This window comes from Apodemus sylvaticus, chromosome 5, assembly GCF_947179515.1.
Source record: "Apodemus sylvaticus chromosome 5, mApoSyl1.1, whole genome shotgun sequence".
In the NCBI taxonomy this organism is placed as follows: Eukaryota; Metazoa; Chordata; class Mammalia; order Rodentia; family Muridae; genus Apodemus; species Apodemus sylvaticus.
In genome coordinates this window covers 14,803,313-14,827,209 of record NC_067476.1, presented here as the reverse complement: position 1 = coordinate 14,827,209, position 23,897 = coordinate 14,803,313, and the positions used below count along the sequence as shown (strand labels likewise).

The window sequence follows — 23,897 nt, the reverse complement described above, 5'->3', positions numbered from 1 at the left end:
GTCTGTCTGTCTTTCTGTCTCTTGATCTCTCTTTCTCTCTGTGTGTGTCTCTGTCTGTCTGTCTCTATCTCTCTGTCTCTGTCTGTCACTGTCTGTCTCTCTGTCTCTGTCTCTCTGTCTCTGTCTCTCTGTCTCTCTCTCTGTCTCTCTCTCTGTCTTTCTCTGTCTCTGTCTCTGTCTTTCTGTCTCTCTCTCTCTCTCTGTCTTTCTCTGTCTCCCATACTCTCCAGGACAGGCCCTGATAACAGATCTGAATCTTCCTATAATCATCCAGGAGTCTGTCTGCACACTGAAAGCCGTAACTCCTCCTCTTGACAAAAGGTGTACCTTGGCTGATTTTTGTTTTGACAGTATGTGAACGCCGTGGAGTTCCATGGACAGGAAGTTGTCCCTGAACTACCACTTTCCACACATCCCACCCTACAGCACTTGGGCACGTGTGTTTGCCAGGTTGGAGGTAGGTTGCTAGTTGTTACCATGACAACCAAGAAAGAGGCCAGCTCTGACTCTAGAGCCTGCTTGTTAGTAATGAAACCTCATGGTGAAGACTTTGTCCCCTGACTTTGGGGAATGAGGTCCACATCATATTCCTGTTGGCATGGAAACCTTTGACTACTCACTGAATCCAGTCCAGTAAATATTAATTTATTTGGAAGAATGAGTGTTAGGAAGATATCAAGGGGCCTGGGGAGATAGCTTCATTGGTAAAATGTTCCCTATACAAGCTTGAAGACCTGAGTGCTTACATAGCAGTTGAGTTCACTGATATGTGCCTATGATTTCTATGCCAGGGAGGTAGGGACAGGTGAGTCCCTTCCCAATTGGCAAGCTCAAGGTCAATGAGAGTTCTTGTCTCAGAAAAAAAGGACAGAGGGCTGGAAAGATGATTCAGCAGTTAAAAACACTAGTTGCTCTTCCAGAAGACTTGGGTTGGATCCCAATTGGGTTGGACTATATAAACTGTAGTCTCAAGATCTGACACCCTCTTCCAGCTTCCCCAAGCACCATACACAGACGTACCTGCAGGCAAAACACCCATACACATAAAATTTAAAAGTGTTAAAAAAAGGGAAAAGAAGAGAAAAAAGAAAAGAACAGAAAAGAAAAATGTAGCTAGATAGCTCTTACAGATTGAACACACACACACACACACAAGTCAAGTTATAGTCTTTGCAAATCAGCCACTTGAAGAAGCATGTGTGTGCGTGTGTATGTGCAGTGTGTACAGTGTGTATGTGTTGGGGATGTGTGACGGCTTCTAGACCCTAGTCTCTGTGTCTTCACAGCCTTGATATAAACTGTCTCGTATTGAGGACATACCTGGCCTTATCCTGGGTTCTCTACATTTGATATTCGGCTCAGAACGTATGAAACCCCATCAGCCTGGCACTGCCACACTTAGCAGATAAGAAAACTGATGCCTAGAGAGGCTAAGGCCCTTCTTGAGGTCACTGAGTTGGTGAAAGACAGACAGGCCTGCTTGATCCTCGCGATGCCTTCAGCTCTTACCCGTCTACCACCTCAGTGTAACCTTGGCCTTGAGCTCAATGCAGTCTCTCTAGAGCCTCCAGACCCAATGGGTAGATAGCATCTAAAAACTGCACCGCCATAACTAAACATTCAGTGCTTCTGTGAGAAACACCACAGCACACTGTCTGGCTGTCTGCTCAGGGAATTGAGTGGTGACAAGAGAAATTAAATACTTTAATAGATACTGACAACAACTATATGTTAGGGGAATTCAAAATCACATAAAGTAAAAAGTCAGGCTAATATGCATGCCTAATTTACTAGCTGATTAAAAAAAAAAAACAGCTAATTTTGTTAGGGCCAGAGTTCTTTAAGGAAAATGAGATTGTAGAGTGGAGGAGGAGAGGGTCAACTTTCCTGGAGAAGGTGGTCTTGAAGGGCGCTATGTTCCTCACTTCAGAGTGGGCACTTGATAAATATGTGTCCCATGGGCATGGGAGGCCATGCCTGCAATCCAGCACTTAGGAGGTTGAAAGCACGAGGATCTTGAGGTCAAGGCCATCTCAAGCCACCTAACAAAACTATGCTTACCTATCTATCTATGAACCTATGTTTCTTTCTATCATTCATACACACATACATGTACACATGCATTTGCATGCCTGCACACACACACATACACACACGCACACACACACACACACACATCCTGTGAGTGGCACACACACACACACACACACACACATGCACACACACACACACACACATCCTGTGAGTGGCACACATACACACACATACACACACATGCACACACATGCACACACACACATATCCTATGAGTGGCACACACACACACACATGCACACACACACACACACACATCCAGTGAGTGGCAGCAGCTTCCCACACACCATGCTTCACCCAGGATGCTGCCCCCCTTGCTTTTGTGTTCCCACGGAGCGCCCCGCCCCCAGCTCTGGGAGCCGGACCATACTGTCCATCTCCCTTTCACCAAAGGGAAACTGAGACTCAGACATAACACAATTTCCTGATGCCTGTTCAGTCAGTGGCAGACAGAGCCAGGGTGAAGGAGCTCTCGCTGTCATGAGTTATCCCACAGCCTCGCTCTCAAGGAGGCTGAGAGCATCCAGCAAACGTCATGTCGTTGTTCTTCCCGTTATCTGAGCTCAAGAGCACATTGCTCGCACATTCATTCACCAGCAGGCCTTCCTCACAACAGGTGTGAGGTGTAAGAGACGAGGGGAACACAAATCAGTTCATCTCCAACAGTCTTTCAGGAGAAATGGCCATGTTGCAAATTCAGAAGATGATAGATTCTGCCGGGAAGTACCATGGGAAATGCAGGAAGCATTCTTCTGGGTGGAAGGTAAGGAAAGAGGTGGTGGCTGGCCTCTAAGTTGAGCTGTAAAGGACGAACAGCATCAGAACCTACCTGGGGATGGAAGGGACGCAGGGCGTCAGCCTCCCAGACTCGGAAGCCTGCATCCATCCCCGGGCACGAGGTGTGGATCTGGACGCCGCACAGAGTGGCATGGCTGGTCTACTTACAGCGAGACCAACGGAAACACAGGCACATAAGGTCTCCCTCACACAGGATTCCACCGAGCAGTGGCCCACCAGGGAAATGGGGTGTGAATGCTATAAGTCCCGGGTCACTGAGGAAAGGAGGTTTGGGATTCAAAACCTGTCCTTCAGGTGAGGCAGGTGTGCTGGGACCAGGAGGCAAGTCGGCCAGTGAACGGAGCTGACGGAGTCTGCCGAGCCACTCTCTGGCCTGGTGGAGTCCTGTGAAATCACTGAGTCGGGACTCCTGGAATGCACAGCAGCCAAAAGAGATCTAGGACCTCTGCAGACAATGAACTGGGCTTGGGTGACACTGGATGTCAAAAAGAAAGCAGTCTCTTCCTCAGAGTGCCACCTGCACGTGGCTGTCCCCATCCACCCGCACTCACGCAGCCTGTGCTTTGATGCAGAACTGTGTTTAAATACTATAATGTTTTGTGTCTCAGCCTCGCGCGGAGTGTGTAATTAGAGGATCCCTTCATTAACAGAGCTACGCAGGGAAAGCTCAAGTCGGCCTTTTCTGCTAATTCTGGAGGTGGCGAAGCGGGCTAATACAACCGCTGATTACAATTGTCACACAGTCTCGTGGAAGCCGCCAGGAAGTCTCTGTTCTCCTGGAGTGTGTGCGGGAGCTTGCACTGACGGAGAGAGGAAAGGAAGAAAAGGTTCACTCTGGCGATCAGAAGCAGAGGAATGTAGGAGTTGGGAATATGGAGGATGACGTAGAGTTCCAATCCCTGCCTTGCCTCCTCGCCGAGGCTGTGCAGCCGCCATAGGTGTCGCCATGGATGCAGCCACTGTGGGGCCTGCCCTTCTGGGATTTTTCAGGAGAAAAAAAAAAAAACCAAACAGGTATTCCATGGACAGTTAGAAATAAATAATAATTTAAGCATGATAAATCCTTTGAAGAAAAAAAAATCAAGTACACTGTGTGTTTTGCATCCTGCAGGTCAGAGAGTAAGTTCTCAGTGAATCTCATGACCATAATGGCAGTGATAGCATTAATATTGACAATGGTGGTGATGTAGATAACCGTGGTGATGATGATGACCATGGTGCTGTAGATGACCGTGGTGATGTAGATGACCGTGGTGATATAGATGACCATGGTGATGTAGATGACCGTGGTGATGTAGATGACCGTGGTGATGTAGATGACCGTGGTGATGTAGATGACCGTGGTGATAATGATGATGATGTAGATGACCGTGGTGATGTAGATGACCGTGGTGATGATGATAACCGTGATGGCGATGATTGTGAAGAAGATGATGATAATGATGGTGGTGGTGACGAAAATGACTGTGATCATGATGATGGTGGCAATGATGAAATGACAATGGTGATGAATAATGAAGGTGATGGTGATGGTAAATTATGATCATGATGATTGAGGGTGGTGAATATGAAGGTGATGATGGTGATGGTGGTGAATATGGTGATGATGATGATGATGACAGTGATGAGGAGGAGGAAGAGGAAGATGGTTATGGTGCTAATGAAGATGACAGTGTTGGTAGTGACCAAGAATATGATTATGGGTAAGGCCTAGTGGCACAAGCTTTAATTCCAGCTCTCAGGAGGCAGAGGTGGGTAGATTACTGAGTTTGGGGCCAACCAGGGCAATACAGAGAAACCCTGTCTCAAAAGACAAACCAGACCAAGGCACCAGAAGAGAGTATGTGGTCAGGAAGGCTATGGATGGAGGAATGATCGGTTCCCCCAAAAGCTGTGGAAAGAGTGAAGGAAAAGCTGGGACGCAGGAGTGACTGGGGACACATGTGCCACGGGAGGGGACGTAGGTGTGGAAGGGGAGGCGGGCAGCAAGCAGGGGTCAGGAGGCCCAGCGTGCCTCAGGACAGATGCTGTCCAAGGGAAGCGCGGGGTCTGAGGAACTTTCTCTGGGCTCCAGAGGAGAGGGAGGCCTGGAGAGAGCACCTGCCGTCCTGCCCAGGGAGCCCAGACGTCAGCTGGAATCCTGGCCACCAAGGTGCTCAAGCTCGGTTGGACGTGTCCGCCACCCCTTAGTTCACGCAAAGGCTCTGAACAGGGCACCATGGAGATCGGGCCCCGCCCCCGCCTCTCACTAGATGTCTCCCCTCAAGCAAAGACTTGGCTTCTTGCCTAAGTTATTTCAGAAGCAAAATGAGGCAAAGCACTGCTGGGTCCTCTAACTCCTGTGTTCCTGTGCTGAGTGGGGGGTGGGGGCGGGGGTGGGGCGGAGCAATGCTTGACGGGACTCTTACCCACAGCAGTAACCACCCAAGGCGGTAACCCTGAACCAAAGCTGAAGCACCAGGCAAGGTGTGCTTAATCAGTCATGGAGGCCCCGTGGAGCACGGCCTGGGCTAGGACAAGAGGCCAGGATTCACTGACCTAGGCAGCGAGACATGAGGTTCTCCCAGTGGCTGGAGCAGTGGAGAAGTGTGGCTGTGTCCAGTTATATGATGGGGGGCGGGGGGTGGAGGAGCCCAGATCCCCCCACCCCACCCCCACCCCGGGATCTCCTGGTGACCATCTGCCTCTCCAGGGTTGGCTGGTGACTAGATGGGGAGTCTTACGAGGTGAAGACACACCAGGCGATGGTTTCAGATGGCTGACCGGTATCGAGGCGCCGGGCTAAGTGCACGTGCCATTCTTTCTGACTACTGTTGCTTGCATCAGGCCTGTGGGCTAGGGACTGTTGTTATTCTATCTTGCATAAGCATTTGAGGTTCCATGACTTGCCTAAGGCCACATGGCTTCCAACAGCGGAGCTGATGCAACTGTTCCTTGATTTACCCGCCCCCACATCTGAATCCTAAACCATCCAGGTCACCAGGATGTCCCTCCGGTGAGGAACCACAGTAGCTGGGCTCCCTGAGTGCTGTACACAGAGCAGTTCATCTATTGGAAGATGATAGAAAATGAGCTGTCAGATCCTTCATCTGGAAACCGAAAACGAGAGGGCCGGGCCCAGCGACCCCTAAAGGGCTCTCCAGCTCTGAAAAGACCTGCCTTCAAGTCTGGGGAAGCGGCCACAATACTGTGTCCTCGAGTTTGTCCTTCTGCCGATTCACTGTCTGGCCAAGCGAGAAAACACTGAAGCAGCCAGCCCAGGTCGTGGCTCCGTGGAGCACTCCGAGGCTCCGTGGAGCACTCGGCTGCCGCAGCCTCCGCAGCAGGGGCAGAGACAGGGCTGCTGCCTGCGGCCTCCTCACTGTTCTGCATTCCACAGGCATCCTGTGTCCTGGGTCACAAGAGCCCTGGATGGAAACGTAACGTGCCGAACTGCCTGGCAAACAAAATGGAGCAACTGCGTCCAGCCGAGAGGCCCAGAAGTCACACTCGTCACAGAGAAGCCGCTAGCTTAGCTTGGTGCCTCACAGAGGGGTTGGGTTTAGACCCTAACCAGCAGCCCCATGTTGGCTGGCCTAGACTGTGCCCGCCCTCATCCCTTCAAGCCTCTCCTACCCCATACATAAGAGATTCTCTCCACAACTGTAATGGGAAGATGAGTTGAACCGAGCGATGACGCCAAGCTGAGAAAATGGGGCAAAATCTGAACCTAAACAGCTCTGGGCTCAAAGGTAATGGCTGAGAGGCTTTTGCAAAGTAGCTGGCTTTCCCGAGCACATCTCCCTCTTATCTAAAATGGAGCCTAAGATGTCATGTTTTCTCTCATACAGAATCTAGTTTTGCAGGCATGTATACATACATATACATACATATAGAGAGATACCTGCATCTTTTTCTATCCTGGCTCCATGAATTGGCTTGTCTTCCTGTGTCTCAGTTTCCCTTTCTCTAAAGTAGCAATGTAACATCCACGTTGTGAGACTTTATGTAGAGGACATACTTTAAACCTGCTGACTCACCAGCCACCAGCAACGGCATTGTCAATGTGTTTGCTGCCGTCGCCGAGGCTCCGTCCTGCCTCAGAAGAAAGTGATGAGGGGAGGTGGGGGTGGCCCAGGACAGGGTTGGGGCAGGAAGGGTCAGCGTATGAAGATGGACAGGAGGAGCATCCTCACCTGCCTCTGGCTCTTAAGTGGACTTGAATGTATCAAGCAGAGGCGTCCCTAAGTTCTGTCCTCGTCTCTTGGGCATGCCTGCCTGGTGTGCCTGGTTCATCTGTAGTCTGTCTTTTCTTCAAATTGTATCATATCTCCCGTCAAGCAAATGGGGCTCTGTCATGGCGGAGATTTGTCAAGTGACAGAGCTGGGCTTTCTGATAGTTACATTTATTTTTAGCAACTTCATCCTGAGATGAATGCTTTAAATTAGCTGCAGCCCTAATTTAAGGCATTCTATGGTACGCTGTTAGCATTTCTTCATCAAGCAGTGATGTACTATTTGAAATCTAGTGACGGAGGGGCGAATGTCGAACAGCAGGTAAAGAGTCCTGCTTTCTGTTGCTCTGTCCTGTAAGACCCCGGTGCCCCAGGGCATCCTGTCTGGCCACAGCTTTGCCAGGAGCATACGGCCTGGCTAGTCTCTGCCTCCTTACCTCCGTCTTCAAACAGTATCTGCCTAAGGAGTTCCCTGCAGAAGCTCCCCGGTTCCAAGCTTAGCCAGTGCACTCATCTTCTGCTGTCTAGATAGAGTCTCAGACCCTACCCTGAGTCTAAACCTCCCAGAGTATTGGTCCAGCCTGTGCAAAGCTTCCATGGCAGGGCTCGTACCCATGAGTGTGCATTTCCATCAAGGTCCAGGGGACATGGGTACAGCAAGTCCCACTCTCAAGATGGGTATCCAACTCAGCCTAAGAGTGGCCACGGATGTGGCCCAGCACAAAACTGTACATTTACTTACTACATCATGAGGTTATTTTCACCTTTCTGTAACTTTATTATGTGGGTCTCAAGCATGAACTCCGTAGATGTAACATCATGTCACAAAAATCACAACATCACAAAATTAAACATATATATGTACTCAAAACCTAGATGGGCCGGGAGCTGAACAACTTAGATTTAATGTGTGCCCTAAGACACATCCCTCCACATCCCGTGTGGCTCAGAGAAGCCAAAAGATTGGACTCCCTGGAATCCTAGAGTACTCTAATCTCTTTCTCTATCAATAATTTGTGCTAATACCTTCCCTGGTTACCTTCCCTGTGGCCAGTTCTGATCCTGCCTCCCCTTGCATTAAAACCTCCCAAGTTCTCCTGCACTCCTAAATCCAACAAATGGCTCTAGAAGTCAGAACCCACGTTGCCTAAGGATTCTCTGCCTAAGGAGACATGACATGACTTGACTGGACAGGACATTACCTGTGTGGTTCAGTCCATGTACAGACCGTTCTCTCCCTGTCCCCATTCAGTCACATGCCCCTGGGCAGCAGGGACTCTGTCCACCCCTGTACATCCTGTACATCTGAGGTGCCTGGGGCATACCACTGTGTAGGAAATCACTCAGAAATGGAAAATGATTGAAGGTGTACTTAACAAGAGATGGAAATCATTCTTCTAGAGAGAATTTAAGCAACTCCTGTGACGCTAGGATTTGATCTTGCCTTATATATTGCCCCATTTTTGTTATTATGTATTTCCCCAGGACTATGTATGGTTTACACAGAAGAAGAAAAGTCCCTGGTTTGATTTAAATCAAATAAGCATAAGGGCTGTAGAGAGCCAGCTTGGGCATGGAGGAGGCGGCCCATGGTCAATGCTAATCCCTCAGCTGATCTAATGACTTGGGCAAGTGTCACCTGTGGGGGGGTAGGAAAGGTTCTCATGTACTTCAGAGGCCTGTCATTGGAAGCAAGTGGGATTACTGAGGTGAATTGGCTAGCACAATTATTGACACTTAGAAGGCTCCCCAATCATAGGTGGTTATTCTTTTTTTTTAACAACGAGGTCTCCAGACAAAATAGAGATGGGTGGTTTCTCACAAGAGTTTTAATGAAAACGAATTCCACTTTGAAAAATGATAATAGATAAAACATTCCAGGATGCTTTCTCCTGTTTTAATGAATTGAGGATATACCAAATTCATAATTTTTTCCCAGAAATGATCCCAAAGGACTAGTAAGCTTGATTTATATTTTCTTTACCAGTCACTTTTATTCCAAAAGCCTCACATTTCCATTAAAATGCTATTAAATAAAAACAGGATTTTACGGTGTCTGTGATGGCTCGGGTCTCGGTGTGATAATTGCAATTATCTCCAGCAACGACGCCATTGCTCATCTTTTAATTTCCTCTTCTACATCAGCCACATCTCAGTGTGTCCCAGGTGAGGAAAACCACTCCCCTCAGAAGCTGAGGCTCCCGGTCTGGGAAGGGACGTAAGCAGGCAGCCATCCGGCACATGACGCCTCGGAGGGCTGGTGAAAGGCGCATGCTGGGCAGTTGAAGAGGCAGGTGTCTCTGGAAGGGGACATCTGTCCTCCGGAGTCACATGAGGAAGGTCTGTCTCGCCTTAGCATGCTGGAAGGAGGTAGTGAGGTCCCCACCACCATGGTAGGTCAAGGGAAGGCTTCCGCTGGCCACGTGCTGCTTTGAATAGCCTGCTGCTGCACAGGTCCAACCTGGTCCACCTGGGTTAAGATTTCTTCTCTGAAATGACATTGTTGGTGATAAAGACTCGTGAAAGCCTCCTCAACACCGCTCGGCTGTATACGTTAAAATGGTTTAAACAGCGGCTTCTATATATGCTCCTCACAGAACAACAGAAAGCATCCCCGGATGGAGTGAGCTACAAAGCACTTACGGCTAGCACGCGTGGCATCTGGCACTCGGGAGAGAAGGCCCATCACCCAGGGAGAACACTTGGCTCTGCTAAGCAGACAGCAAGTCGTGTGGCCTTTAACCGAGGAGGAACTCTTAACCACATTATAGTTTCGCTTAATACAGGCTATGCGTATGTCCATGAGAGATACGCTTGGGCTGTGCAAAAATAATTTAAACTACATGTCCTGTCACCCTAACTCTGAATACAGACAACGGCACATTATCTGTGTCTACATTTAAATTGGATTAGGAACCATTTGGATTCCTTTAAACTTCTCTTCAAAGGTCTACCTACAACTATTATCTAAAACATAAAGTTCCCAGCTGAAGATGTGGCTCAGTAGGCAGAGAGCCGCCTAGCATGCAGAAGGCCCCAAGTTTGGTCCCGGCGCCGCACAAAGCATCCCTGTAATCCTAGCAGTGGGGAGACGGAGGCAGGAGGATCTAAGGTTCAAGCACACCCTCTGCTTCTTTTACATGAGACCTTGCTTTAAAAATAAAAAGGCAATGAATGTTTTAAAACATATTTTTAAAAGTTAATAATATTCAGAATTCTGTGGCCCCATGTGAATCACAACCAGGATATACTAAGAGGACAAGGATATACTATGCTTTAGAACAAGAATATACTAAGACATATAGAGTACCAGAACTGACTTGTAGCCCTGATTTACTCAGAGAGTAAGGTTGTGCTATGTTCAGCCTCAGTCTCCCCGTCAGGAACAAGTCCTCAGAGGTGCAAAGGACATGACTCCCTCAGGCAGGCGGGAGGGCTTGCCGACTGAGTCCTCCTCTGAGCTGGTCCCATCCCTCCAGCAGTCACACATGACACACCTCCCAACCTTCCCCTTAACAAACTTCCTGGTGTTTCTAATGTCAGCCACAGACCCTATTTAGCAATTTAAGAGCTGATTTCTGGTAAGAGTGTCAGTTTGCACTCCTCCCCCATCGTTTCTCTTTCTACCATGTCTCAGGGAAAACACTTCATTTCATGTGAAAAATCACCACTGGGCTTTTATTTACTGTCTGAAGTTCAAGGTGCCAGTGCCAAAGCCGTTTCTGCTGAAGGAAACCCGCACATCCCAGGAATATCCACCTCTCCCTAGGACTCAGGTCTGCACACTCAGGAGGCAGCACGTTGCCACCCAGACCCTCCATGCCACTGAACTCTCAAGAGATTTTCCTTCACTTCATCCTGCTTCTGTCCTCCTGCCCATCCTTGTTTTGAGTCCATAGTTAGGATGCACTTGAAAGAAACTGTGACTGGGCCTTCTGGAACTTTCTACTCATGTCCTCCTGGAGGGTGGCTCCTTGGGACCTGGTGGGCAGAGCTTTCTGACAGGATCTTTGTCTCCCAAGCTTCTTTCCCATCTCCAGGTCCTTAATGGGATTTGAAGCATCCTGGCTTTGACACTCTTTGTGTCAGTTTATGTCACTATTAAAAGCAAACTCCCAAAGTGTTTTAGTCAAGGTTCTTTTCCTGTGAAGAGGCACCATGACCACAATAGCTCTCATGAAGAAAAACATTTAGTTGTGGCTGGCTTCAGAGTGACGGGAAACATGGTGGTACGCAGGCAGACTAGAGAGGTAGCTGAGGATTGTACATCTGGATCTACAGGCAGCAGGAGAGAGAGAGAGAGAGAGAGAGAGAGAGAGAGAGAGAGAGAGAGAGAGAGAGAGAGAGGAGAGAGAGAGACTGGGCCTGGCTTGAGCTTCTGAAACCTCAAAGCCCACCCCGCTGACAAACTTCCTCCAACAAGACTACATCTACTCCAACAAGGCCACGCCTCCGAATCGTGCCAATTCCCTGTGGGCCTATCTGCCCCACAGTGCAACAAATTTAATGAAAACTGCCTCCCCCTTCCCTGCACCCAGGAACCTAACACATGCCACACCCTATAGACACGAGTTCACTCGTGCCTTCAGTAAGCTCGTAGAACTCTGAGGAGCTGTCCTGGGAGCCACGGCAATGCGTAGGGAACAGAGATGTGTCCAAGGAGCAGAACAGGATGTGGAGGAATATCGTTGGTGTGTCCAGGGAGACATCGGAGGTGGTCCAGATCCAGCCGACAGCCTGAGCTGTGCACTGAGCTTCCCCCGATCGATCAAGTCCTCACGGCATTGACTGACCATGCCCAGTGTGTTCAAGGTCTGGTCTTAGGAATGATCACAGAAGGTAGCAGATGTTTATCTAGGTCCTAGTTCTGAGTGGGATGGGAGCCAGGAAAGAGGAGAGAGAGAGAGACAGTGATGGAGAGAGGGAGCTGGGAACTCAAGAGCAGTGCCCCTTGGGTTCCAGACCCAACTGATGGACAACAAGGTAGCATTCAAAGCCTGGAAGTGCCTACCCAGTAAGGAACTAGAAACAAGGAAGTCTGGCCAGAAAGCAGGAGGGCCAGGATGAAGCCATTGTAAAGAGGCCAGCATCTAAGGCAAGGTCAGAGAGAAGGTAGCCAGCTAAGATACACTGGTTACCACGGAACTGCACATGGTGGCACATGCCCATAATCCCAGCACTTGGGAGAAAGCAACAGAAGAACTGGGAATTCTAGGACAGCCTGGGCTACATGGTAAGTTTGGGGCCAGCCAGGGCTACACATTGAGACCTTGTCTCAAAATTGAAATTAAACAAAATGAAAGCCACTCAGGTGCCCGCATGGAGGATGGGGGAGGGCAAAGCCAGAAAAATGGCGTGGTGGCCTGAATGAAGATGGCCCCATCAGCCCATAGGGGGCACTGTAAGGAAGTGTGGCTTTGCTGGGTGTGTCACTGGGTGTGTCACTGGGGGTGGACTTCGAAGCTCAAGCCAGGCCCAGAGTCACCTGCTCTTCCTGCTGCCTGCACATCCAGATGTAGGACTCTGAGCTACCTCTCTAGCACCCATCTGCCTGCATGTTGTCTTGCTTCCTACCACGATGATAACAGACTAAACCTCTGATCTGTAAGCCAGCCCCAGTTAAGTGCTTGTCTTTATAAGAATTGATGTGGTCACAGTGTCTCAGCACTGCAATAGAACAGTAACTAAGACACATGATGCTCTGGTCCAAGCAGGGAGAACAGGAGAACGCCGGCCGGCCTGTGGATCTCACTGGGGAACCAGAGTGATAGCCTTGACTGTGGAGACAGAGGAAGAGCTGGCATTTATTCTGAATTTTCCCACCTGGGTAATGGGTCGATATCTGGTAGTGACACATCAAGGAGATGAGGACACCATCTGCGTGTGAGGGAAAGCACTGTGTCATGCTAGAGGAGAGGGAACCAAGACCACACCCAGCTAGAGGTGGGAAGGTGAAAGTCTGTAGCTGCTCATTTTCTTGATTATCAGAATAGTTTCAGAATAAAACGCACAGGCTAAGGAGTCACCAAACTCCCATCATGGTTCTGTATGAGCTCCAAATGGGCAGTTAAGACGGAAAAGCATCTGTGTCCCTGGGACCGGGGAGTAGAAGCGCCTTCCCAGGTTGTTCACTGAACTGCACCTACGGCTCCTTGCCAAAAAATCTCAATGAGATTTTTCTATTTCTTAATTATTCAATTACTACCCATAAGTAGGAGTCTGAAATCAGACCCAGGCTGCTCACAATGGAGTATTCCCTCGGATCATGAGCAGAGCGGAGGAGGGTCCCCCATCTTGGAAGCCAGGTTGGCGGGATGGAGAAAGCTGGTGTTTCCAGTCCCAGCTCTGCCCTGGGTTCAAGCCTTGACGTCGCTCCACAGAAGCTGTATGAGCCTTGACAGGCCGCTTCTTGGAAGCCAATTTTCTAGCACGCGCAATCTGCCAGTCCCTGGAAGATTGTACCTCCCAGGGGAAGGAAGCCATTGGAGGAAGGCAGTAGTCACGGGTGCCTTGTGCCTTGCAGGTCTCAGCAGATGGAAAAGCCTTTCGCTTCAAAGGAAGATCTGAACTGTGAGCTGGCCGGCGACTCGGACCCCAACCCTGAAGCCCATCTACCCTCCATTTGCCTCAAGCAGGTGTTCCCCAAGTACGCCAAGCAGTTCAACTACCTGCGCCTCGTGGACAGGATGGCCAATTTGTTTATCCGGTTCCTGGGAATCAAGGGGACGATGAAGTTGGGACCGACTGGCTTTCGGACCTTCATAAGGTTAGTGAGTCCAGCTTCCTCCAGCTTGAGTTTTGGAGAGGGTGGAGCCCAGTCACGCCTCTGGATGATCATCTGGCCCAGGGCTGCTCTTGGGAGACCATAATGTTGAATCAGTACCCTGTTTGAGGCTACATTCATCTCACGGCTGGCACTGGTCCTATAGACCTGGGAGTCTTGATCTGTATGTGTGTGTCTGTGTGTGTGTGTGTCTGTGTGTGTGTCTGTGTGTCTGTATGTGTGTGTGTGTCTGTGTGTGTCTGTGTGTGTCTGTGTGTGTGTGTGTGTGTGTGTGTGTGTGTGAGAGAGAGAGAGAGAGAGAGAGAGAGAGAGAGAGAGAGAGAGATCCTGGCATATTAAAGACTCTTGTCAAATGAGTTGATGAACATTATGACCGTGACACTTTAACCATAGGTGCGTTGTTTAAGACAACAGTTGCGGGGCTGAGGGAGACGACTCACTAGGAGATGACTCTTGATGCCCAAGCACGAGGACCTGAGTTCACATCCCCAGCACCCACACAACGGCCAGACATGGCAGCATGCAATAGTCACTCCAGCACCAGGGATGAGAAACAGTGCAAGATGGGCGCTTGGCTAGCAAGCTAACCTAGCAAACATACAAAGCTCCCGCCTGGTTCAGTGAAGAGCCTGACTCAAAAATAAGGTAGAATACAGTAGAGGGAGACAGCCAAAATCGACCTCTGGGCTCCACATACGTGTCCACAGGTGTCTCACCCATCCCCCATATACACCAAAATTAAACGTGCGCTGCCATATTAGTCATTTTTATTGTTGTTGTAACACAATGCCTGAAGTTGGATAACTTCATAAAGAAAGGGGTTTACATAACTTACAGCAGTTTCAGTGAGCATCTCAAGCTCAGTCAAGTAGCCCCATTGGTTAGATCTGTGGTAAGAGTCAGTGGCAGGTGAGATCACAGGGAACCATGTGCAGGAGGAAGAAGGCGTGTCCAGAGTAGATGGACGCCAGAAAGCAGATAAAAGTCAGGATCGTTCTTATAACAACTCAGGTTCCCACAAGAACTAGTGCCCTCCCAGGGCACAGGCCCAGTGACCTACAGATCTTCTACAGGCTCAACTTCCTAAAAATGTTACCTCCTCAGCAGCAAGCAGATAAAAGTCAGGATCGTTCTTATAACAACTCAGGTTCCCACAAGAACTAGTGCCCTCCCAGGGCACAGGCCCAGTGACCTACAGATCTTCTACAGGCTCAACTTCCTAAAAATGTTACCTCCTCAGCAGCATGAGGTCCATGCCTCCATCCCATGAGTCCTCGGGGGATGCTCTAACTAATTCTACGCTGTACGGGACACCATCCGGAGGTGCCCTGGGCTGTAGTAAAAAGCTAGCTGAGCAGGAACCTGTGAGCAAGCCAGTAAGAGAGCCAGCAAGCAGCCTTCCTCTGTGTTTTCTGCATCAAGCTCCTCCTTGAGTTTCTGCCCTGACTTCCCCGAGGATGGAAACGACCCGGAAGTATAAGAGGAAAGCTTACCTGAACTGCTTTTGGTCAGAGAATTTTATCGGAAACTAGAGCAGGTGACGTTCTAACACAGCGGTTGCCCTGAACCAGGCCCTTAACCACCTCGTAATAACTGCTCTTGGGCTCCGGCCAGCTCCTGCTTCTTAGCATGTGTTTTCCAGTAGGAACAGCCTGGCTGAGTCTGAGTTCACAAAGGCTTCTCACTCCACAGTGATAATTAATAATTAATCTGATAAATTATATGGTACAATTGTTCTAGTTATAAAATAACATGCTTATAAAGCATGCTGTACAAAACTTGCATGAATTTTAAAGGTAAGACAAAAGAAAGGGGTTTTTGCTTTAACCTACAAAGTAAGCATTTGCCTCTCAGTATCCATCATTCACAGTTCATTAAATTCACCTCCACCCTTTGGACCACTGTGGGGCAACACCGGAGAGCTCTCTAGCCATAAAAACCCAGGGCAAGCTCATTACTATCCCTGGACCTGTGGTCTTTATCCTATAGACCTGGGGGGAGTCTTAATTCTATAGTGTGTGTGTGTGTGTGTGTGTGTGTGTGTGTGTGTGTGTGTGTGTGTGTGATTAATCAGGATCACAGAGAAACATCTAGTATATGGCAAATGATTGATGAATGTTAGTTTCTTTCTACAGTGATTAAAGAATGTTATAAAAATGTATATATTCTATAAACACTCTCTCTCTCTCTCTCTCTCTCTCACACACACACACACACACACACATACACCACACACATACACATGCACGCACGCACGCACGCATGCACCCACATATACACACACAGCCTACACAGGCTCTGGTTCAAACCTGACAGTCATGCCAAACCACTGCCCCTAGATTGCTTCAACAAACATGATGTGACTCCAGCAGTGAATTGCTCATTCGCAGTTCCCTGTGTCATTGCCACCTCAAAAGGAACAGCCCCTGACAGGCCTTGGCACTGCGGTCACCTCTTGCCCTGGCTTTAACATCCTCACCCTGTAGCTCAAAGCCGCGCTCTCCATGGTTTGCTTCACTAAGGCGAATAATTAGACACAGTGAGTTGGAAGCCATGTTTTGCCCAAGGTTTCTCCAGACAGTTTATGGAGACTGCCATCAGCTGTCTGGTGTTCCTGGTAAGATGGCAAAGCCAAGTCTTGGCAGCATATTGTTCCTAAGTTAACAAGCCTGGAGTCCTGGCTGCACGGTGCTTGAGAAGGTCATTGCATTGGTTCCAAAGGTGGGAGCCTGGGGGAACAGATGACATAGGCTTTGGGGTCGAAACTTGGCAACCTAGCTTTGCAACCAAGCGCATTACTGTGTGGCTTTGGAAAATCCCCCATCAGTCTCTAAATCCCAGTTCCTTCATGTGAACAACATTCCTGCCTAGCATCATATTATGAGTCTGGGGTATAATGTATCATAAAGCACTTGGTCCAAAGCCTAGATCGAGGGAGCTGTTTGCCAGATGAGAGCCTTTGCCTCTTGTTGGGCTTGTGTGGATGCTCAGCAGAGGATGCTGCCTTCAATTGACTTAGAACAGAAAAGCCAGCAGTGGGGTTCTAGGGCTGGTCAGTGACTCCGCAAGATCACAAGTGCCCCACCTCATTTCTGCCCACCCCATGCTAAGCCTGTTCTGATGGCTTTGGGGATACCTTACAGTCACAAGACGGCTGCTCGAAATCTAGCCACTGTGGTTGAATCCTAGACTGGAAGAAGGAAGGGGGAGTAGTAGCACAGGTCTCTAGCAGGTGAACTAGAGTCCTGAAAAGATGCCCTGGATGCTATATGCAATGATGTCTGCCTCCATCTTGCTGGCTACCTCTAGTTACTTGGGAGCTGGGAAATCGACTTTGTATCATATCTATTCACTCGTTCATTTTGTGTGTGTGTGACTTTGGGTGCACATACATCATAGCATGCCTGTGAGGTCAGAGGTCAGCTCTCAGGAGTCAGTTCTTTCCGTCTATCAGTGAACTCAGGTTTCTGGCTTGGTGGCAAGCATCTTTATCCTTTGAGCCTTCTTGCTGGCCCCTAGAGGTTGTGTGTATGTGTGTGTGTGTGTGTGTGTGTGTGTGTGTGTGTGTGTGTTTCTTTTTAAATGTATAAATGCTGCTGTCTCATCACAGTGAAAAAGAGAAGGCAAATAGCTAGGCATTCTCTACCTCTTGATGATTCTTATTTGAGCTGTGGGGCATAGAGGACCCTAATCTAAGGGCTGTGGAAGCACGGAAGGATAGAGGTGAGGTCAGCAAGCAGGTATGCTTCATTTGCAAGGCATGTCCATGGCGTGGACATCCCAGAGCAAAGGCAAGAACACTCCAGGCCTGCCCAGCTTCTGCACCGTGGCACAGAAGTCTCCATTGAAAACCTAAGGGACCAAAGTGCTAGCTGAGCTTCATGTGGGGACCTGCCGGAATACATGAGGACAAAGATGCTGTGACATCTTGCCCCACACCCACCTCTTCCCAAGAAGCTGCCTAGAATGCTCAAAGACAAGCTGAAGAAGGTCCTCCTTCCCCTGGGACTCCCCAACTAACAGCATGTGGGAACAGACTCCTGGGCACCAACCTTTGGCAAAGCTCTGACCAAGAGTTCGCAGGCTGGAGCTACGAACAGAGCCAGGCGAGAGCTAGAAATAAGAAGTGCGAGGTTTTATCCACCGGTGGAGTCCATGGAGTCGTGGAGAGGGCAAGGTTCGCACTACTACTAGCTGCCATTGGGTGCACAGTAGACAAACACACCACCAGGCAGCAGGGAGAGGCAGCGGAAGGATTCCGTGTGGCGCAAGCCGAGGGGTGAAGGAAGGCGTGTGATTCAGGCTGTGCTGGACCTGAGGCTCTGCGGACTGGGTGAGGACATGGGATAGATTCTGGGAGGCTTCCTGGCCACTCCTGGGGAAATTTCACTCAATCAGAAGACAAGGGGAAGATTCGGAAACACCGGGCAGCTCTGGTCACAGCTGTTTCTGGAGCAGACAGGATGAATAAAAGGAGCTTCTTCCCCTCCCCTCCCCCTTCCCCGAACACACTGTGGGCTTTGATGGCAAGTGGCTGGAGATGCTGTCTCGGGGAACCGTCACTAGTGCACTTAGCATCACCAGAGCTTGGGCTCTCCAAAAGACGCTATACATGCTTATTTTATGTAAAATCTCAATATTGGAAGAATGGTTTTAACATCCATCCCATCAAAGCAGGACTGCCCACAGAGGCCAGGACACACCCTTAAGAAGAACTCCACATTTCACACAATCCTGAAGAGAATACAGAATTTAAAATGTTTCTAATAATAAAAAAACCTCTCGGGTCAGAATGAGCTAATGCAAACCATCCTCCCGAAGCTATCCGGCACAGCATGGCAGGCTTTGAGATTCTCTCCATCAGCAAATGGCATTTGCATGAGAAACCGATTTTTCCAAGGTTAGGGACTGTTAGGTTCTGCAGCCGCCACTTCCCATCTGTGGCCAGCCCGGCCGTCCGGCCGTCAGTGAGCTGCAGCAGAATGTGACAGGGAAAGAGCATCTTCAGGTGGCCAAGAGGCAGCTTGAGCAGATGGACCCAGACAGCAAGGATACCCAGCAAACGCCTGCCTGATGGAGGAGGCTGGAGGAAGTGGAGAGACACTGCACTAGGTAGCAGGCGCTTCCTTTAAAGGCGGCCCAAGAAACCCACCCCAATGGCAACTTAATAGCAAAATATGATAATTCTCTGCTTTCCAATTTATCTGGGTATGTTCAGTCTTGCGGATTAAATTTCACCACCTGCTAACGGCTGTTCTCTCTCTTTCTCCTTTCCACTTTGGCTTAAATGTTACTTCGTTATGAATTAATAATATTTATGCCATATGCCAAACTGAACCAAGTGCCCTCCACAGGAGCGCTTGGAAGCAGACATATTCCCAGCACAGTGCACGCTTCTTGCAAGGCTCCCACACAGATGCCCGAAGTTGAACCCGCCTTCCATACTGCTACCCACTCTCTGTCTCTCCACATTCCTTGAAGAGAAGGAGAATGGAAGAAAATAATACATGGTCGCCTGGATTTATTTTCAGTGTCCGTCTCTCAGAACTTGCCGCATAGATCAGCAGTTTTCAGAGCAAATTATGCTAATGCCCGCCCTGTCATCTTCTACTGTTCTCTTCCTCCAGGAATGAGAAATAACAAACTGTCATTCTCTTGTCTAGACACTCTAACCAGCCTTACGAGTGCCGTTTTCTCAGGAGCCGTGTAATAGTCACACATATCATCACAGTGAATTGAGCTCCTCCTTTTATTTTATTATTTTTTTTATTTTAGGAAAATTTATTTTATAATAATTGCCAGGGCGTGGAGGCTTCTGTTTCTCTGGGAAATAAAAACTGTCTAATTGGCGCCTCAGCTCGGCAGCCTTCTTTGTGAGAAGAGTATCCGTGTTAGTCCCCCACCAATAGATCCCTCACTGGGGGTGGGGAGCCAGCGGAGAGAGTTCATGGCGGGCAGGTTGTCCACAGCACCCTGCATTTTCCCCTGGATGCAGCTGGGGATTCAACAGTTGGCCCCAGCCAGGCTCATTCCAGGAAACCGAAGCCCCTGCCTGCACTGTGAGACCACGCTTTGAAACCCCGCACCACCACTCTCGCTGCTTCTGATCCCGTGTCTTCTTTTGAACTAAAGACATGTTCTTCCCTTCCTCTTTTCCCACTTCCCCTTTATTGTATGGCGATATTAATGTGCTTCATAATGGAGAGCAGTGGGAGGTTTCTCTCTGAGAGGCGTGGTCTGTTAGAATGTTCTAGAATAGAAGTATAAGAAGACAGCTTTCCCCTCTCTCATTAACTCCTTGGTGACTTTGGAGCTGTCCCTCTGGCCACCCCTTCCCAAAAGCCTTGTGCACTTCTTCTCCGTAGCCTTGAAAACCACAGATGGTTTAGAACACAGACACCTCATTTCCCGACTCCCACATGCCTAGATATTTTCCTCCCCTTCTCTTTTGTAATAAATAAATATGGCTGTTTGAATACCTTTTTGAATACCTATAGGAACCTCTCTGGGGTGGGGGAGCTGCTCTTTTATCCTCCGCAGAGAAGAATGAACATAAAAGAAATTCTATAAATAGGATTTTGTGGAGTGGAAAAAGTTGGTCCCTAAATTTCCCATGAGACATCGGCAGTTAGGGGGAAATGGGCTGATCATTTCGAATCGTGCTCTGCTCGGGCTCCTAATGAGCTTGAGTGATTTGTGCTCCTCTCCCATCATGTGTACTCAGATTCCTTCCATTCTGGAAAAAAGAAAAGAAAAGAAAAAAGAAAAAAACACACAGCGACCCCCACCACTGGGGCAGGCTCTCATTGTTACCCGCTTCTCCACATGTGCATGTGCCACGGGCGGGCGGGCGGGCGGGCGGGCGGGCGGGGAGCATCCGCCAGGGTGTTGCCTGGTGGGAAGCCTCCATCCATCCAAACAAACAAGAACTTCCGTGATGTGCCCAAGGACACGAGGCAAAGCCAAGGTCCCAAACCTTCATCCTTTTTCTAGGAAATTTCTAGTTTCTTATGTGCCCTACTTCTCAGAGTTCTCTCCACTAAAGAACGTACCCTTCTACGCATTCATCCCACAAACTATGTCCGAGGCTTAAGGGGAGACTGCTCTCCGTGGTGGGAACGACCTGGCTGTCACACTCCATGTCCTGAGAGCATGCCGTCCTGTTACCGGGCCCTGAGTACTGCTGTCCACCATGGCAGAAGCTAAGTTCTGTATTTAGTGGGTAGGCAGTTGAAAACCCTCATTCTAAAGAGTCTATCTGAGCTCACTGCGGAGGTCTGGTAACCGGAGGACAAACCTGGGAGACCCTGCCTTTGTGAGGCCCTGCTTATCCCACAGAAGCCTCCTGTCCCAAAACTCCCCAGGAGGCATCCCAGCCTGTGGTTAGTAAACTGAGACTTTGTATCTTGGTCCTAGGCTCCTCCCAGGACCCTTGGCTGGACCATAACTCCTCTACCTGCTCTTCCATCTCCAAGGGGAGATGGGGTGCAGACTGTGCCCTGTGATCTTGGCAAGTGATGATTCTCTGTGCCTCATCCTCCCCACACACCCTGAAAGGGACTGGGGATCCCTCCCTCACACCCACTTATAAGGATTCCGAGACCTTGTGGCAAGAAAGGACCTTGCAGATGGATAGTGCCCGAGAAATACCCACAGCATCCAAATTCTCTTAAAGCATACAGCTAATATGGACCGTTCCTTCTCTGCTCTGACTGAAGACATCAACTGTATTTGGCAGTATTGCTGGGAAGGATGGGTTACCTTGGAAAGGGGATAAATGGAGAATTCTCCCTGGTAAATTACGGCTTCTGCTAAAGGTTTGACACTTCTATTTTCTTCCTGTCAGGGAAAAAAAATAACTATATACCAGTGGTCAGTTCAGTTTCCATTTTCATCCTTTGTCAACCCATGGAGCAAGCCAGGCAGCACACCATCCATCCTTCCGGGAGGCAGGTGGTCCTGAGGACACAGGTGTGGCCGCTAGGAGAAGGCTGTTCTTAATGAAGCTTTGGGAATTAGCAACCTACATTGGCAGTGAGATTCAAGAGACCGGAGCACTGTCCCCAGCAGAACCCAATAGAGATAGCCATCTTGGTGACAGGTGACACGAAAAGCTCCGCATCCACCGACATGTTGTTACTGAGGCTCAATAACTGTGTGCTGACGTGCCTTGAAGTCTGCTGTGGCAGTTGTGATTGAAATACGGAGCCGGATGTGAATTGATGGTCTGGAAAATGCAGACGGGCGGGAAGGAGGGAGGGGAGGGAGGGCCAAGCAAGTGCACCAGGACAGAGAAGCAATGGCCTCTTCCAGACACCATGCGGGGCTTCTCACAGCCACCACGGCTGAGGAGTGGACCTGGATTCAGAGAGGGACCCCTGGATGCCAGTCATGCTTGCCAATCAAAACTTCACCTGTCTGGCACCTATGGGAACTTTCACACAGGGAACAATGACAAATGGGACATCAGAGAAATACTTTGTCATCAGCTGGGGTCATGGATGAGTTATACCAGAGCTGTCCAAGGAGCGTTAGATAAAGCCGCGATGCCTGGCAGCCGGCCCCTGTGCCATTTTTCATGACTCCTAGGTAAATCCTGCCTCCCAGAACAGCCATAGCCGGGAGGGGGTTTAGGGAAGGCAGACAGGCCAGCGGCTGCCCTAGGCTCTTTTCTTCTGACCTAGATTTCATTACCTCAAAGGGGTCTTGTGTCCTGAGAGGAAATGGAAAGTGAGATGCAAGGAGAACTCAGGAGTCCCGCAGGGCTCTGCGTACCAGGCATCACACGAATTCTCAGCAGCCGTGTGGACAGGTGTTAGAGAAAATGACCCACAACCAAGCATCTACCCGCTGTTCACCTACCCACTTTTTCAGTGGAGGGGAGGGGCTCCAAAGGCCATCTTTGTGGCTTAGACAGGGAAGGCCATTGCTGACATCAGATTCCTCGCACCTAAGCAAAGGAAGCATCAGAAGCATCCACCCTCCTCATGGCTTCAGACGGTCAGGAGCAAGCGCGAAGCGAGGTGTAGAAGGGCCTCTCCAGTGAAGTGGGCCCAGCCTGTGTTTTCTATTCTGCAAGTCTGGGCCTGTGTGTGGCTGATTCAGGACTTATGAAACTATCAGGTGACAAGGTAAGAGAGTGAAGTAAAGAGACATCCAGCCCCTTGTGTTCATGTCGGGTCTCAAGGATTCATCTGGTAGGATCCAGGAAGAAAGGCTTCCGCACCAGGAATGGCTTTGTAGCTCCAGCGGTGAGCTGTCATTACCAGGCCATGCGAACGTGACCCAGACAGCTGCCTTGCCCTGGCAGGAGAGGGCAGAGCTCACACCCTGGTATGATCCGTGAAGATGAAGACACACACGTAGGAGTTGTCTTGGCTGTGCGGTTCCTGAGGGTAGGGCGTGGCCTCACTGGTGGAATAGTTACCCAGCATGGATGAGGCCCGGGCTTCCATTCCTAGCACCACTTAAAAAAACAGATGTACAGCTGCAGCTTCTCACCTGGGCAGCACAGCAGAGCTGGCTCTGGTTGCAGGAGTGAGGGTGAACTGGCCCCCAAGGGTGTGAGAGCCCTGGTGGTACAGGCACAGAAGAGCCGGGGGGGGGGGGGGGGGAGGGGGGAGGCGCTGACCAACTCAGGCCCAGCCTCCAGACTCTGAGTTGGCCCAGCCCAACATCTACCCCATCTATGAACTGCTGGAGTCCACAAAGGGGCCATTCCTCGGATCCAAAGCTGCAGGACCTCCATGACACAAGAAAGCAAAAGGTTATCTGAGAGGAGTCCCAGTGAGGATCCAGTATCTGTGCTGCAGCAGATGCCAGAGGCCTCGAAACAGAGTCATTGCAGCAAACATCTGCAAGTAAAGCTATTTGGGCAGAAGCGTGCACTGTGTGACACACCGTGACATCCGTGGCTTTCACAGCAAGATGACCTGCTTGTTTGTTTTTCTTTTGTTTTGGAGGGGAGATTGCTAGGGCAGAGGGCAGATGTGATGGGACAGGAGAGA

The 23,897-nt window shown here is 49.6% G+C and overlaps 1 protein-coding gene across 1 annotated transcript in view; it reads left to right on the top strand.

Annotated features, from left to right (window-relative positions):
* The window catches only part of Ttll11 (tubulin tyrosine ligase like 11), a 228,454-nt gene that overhangs the window by 168,251 nt on the left and 36,306 nt on the right, over positions 1-23,897 (top strand). The window contains exon 7 of the mRNA XM_052182350.1: positions 13,630-13,872. Coding sequence (XP_052038310.1) covers positions 13,630-13,872 — 243 coding nt within the window. The remainder of the gene's footprint in view (positions 1-13,629; positions 13,873-23,897) is intronic.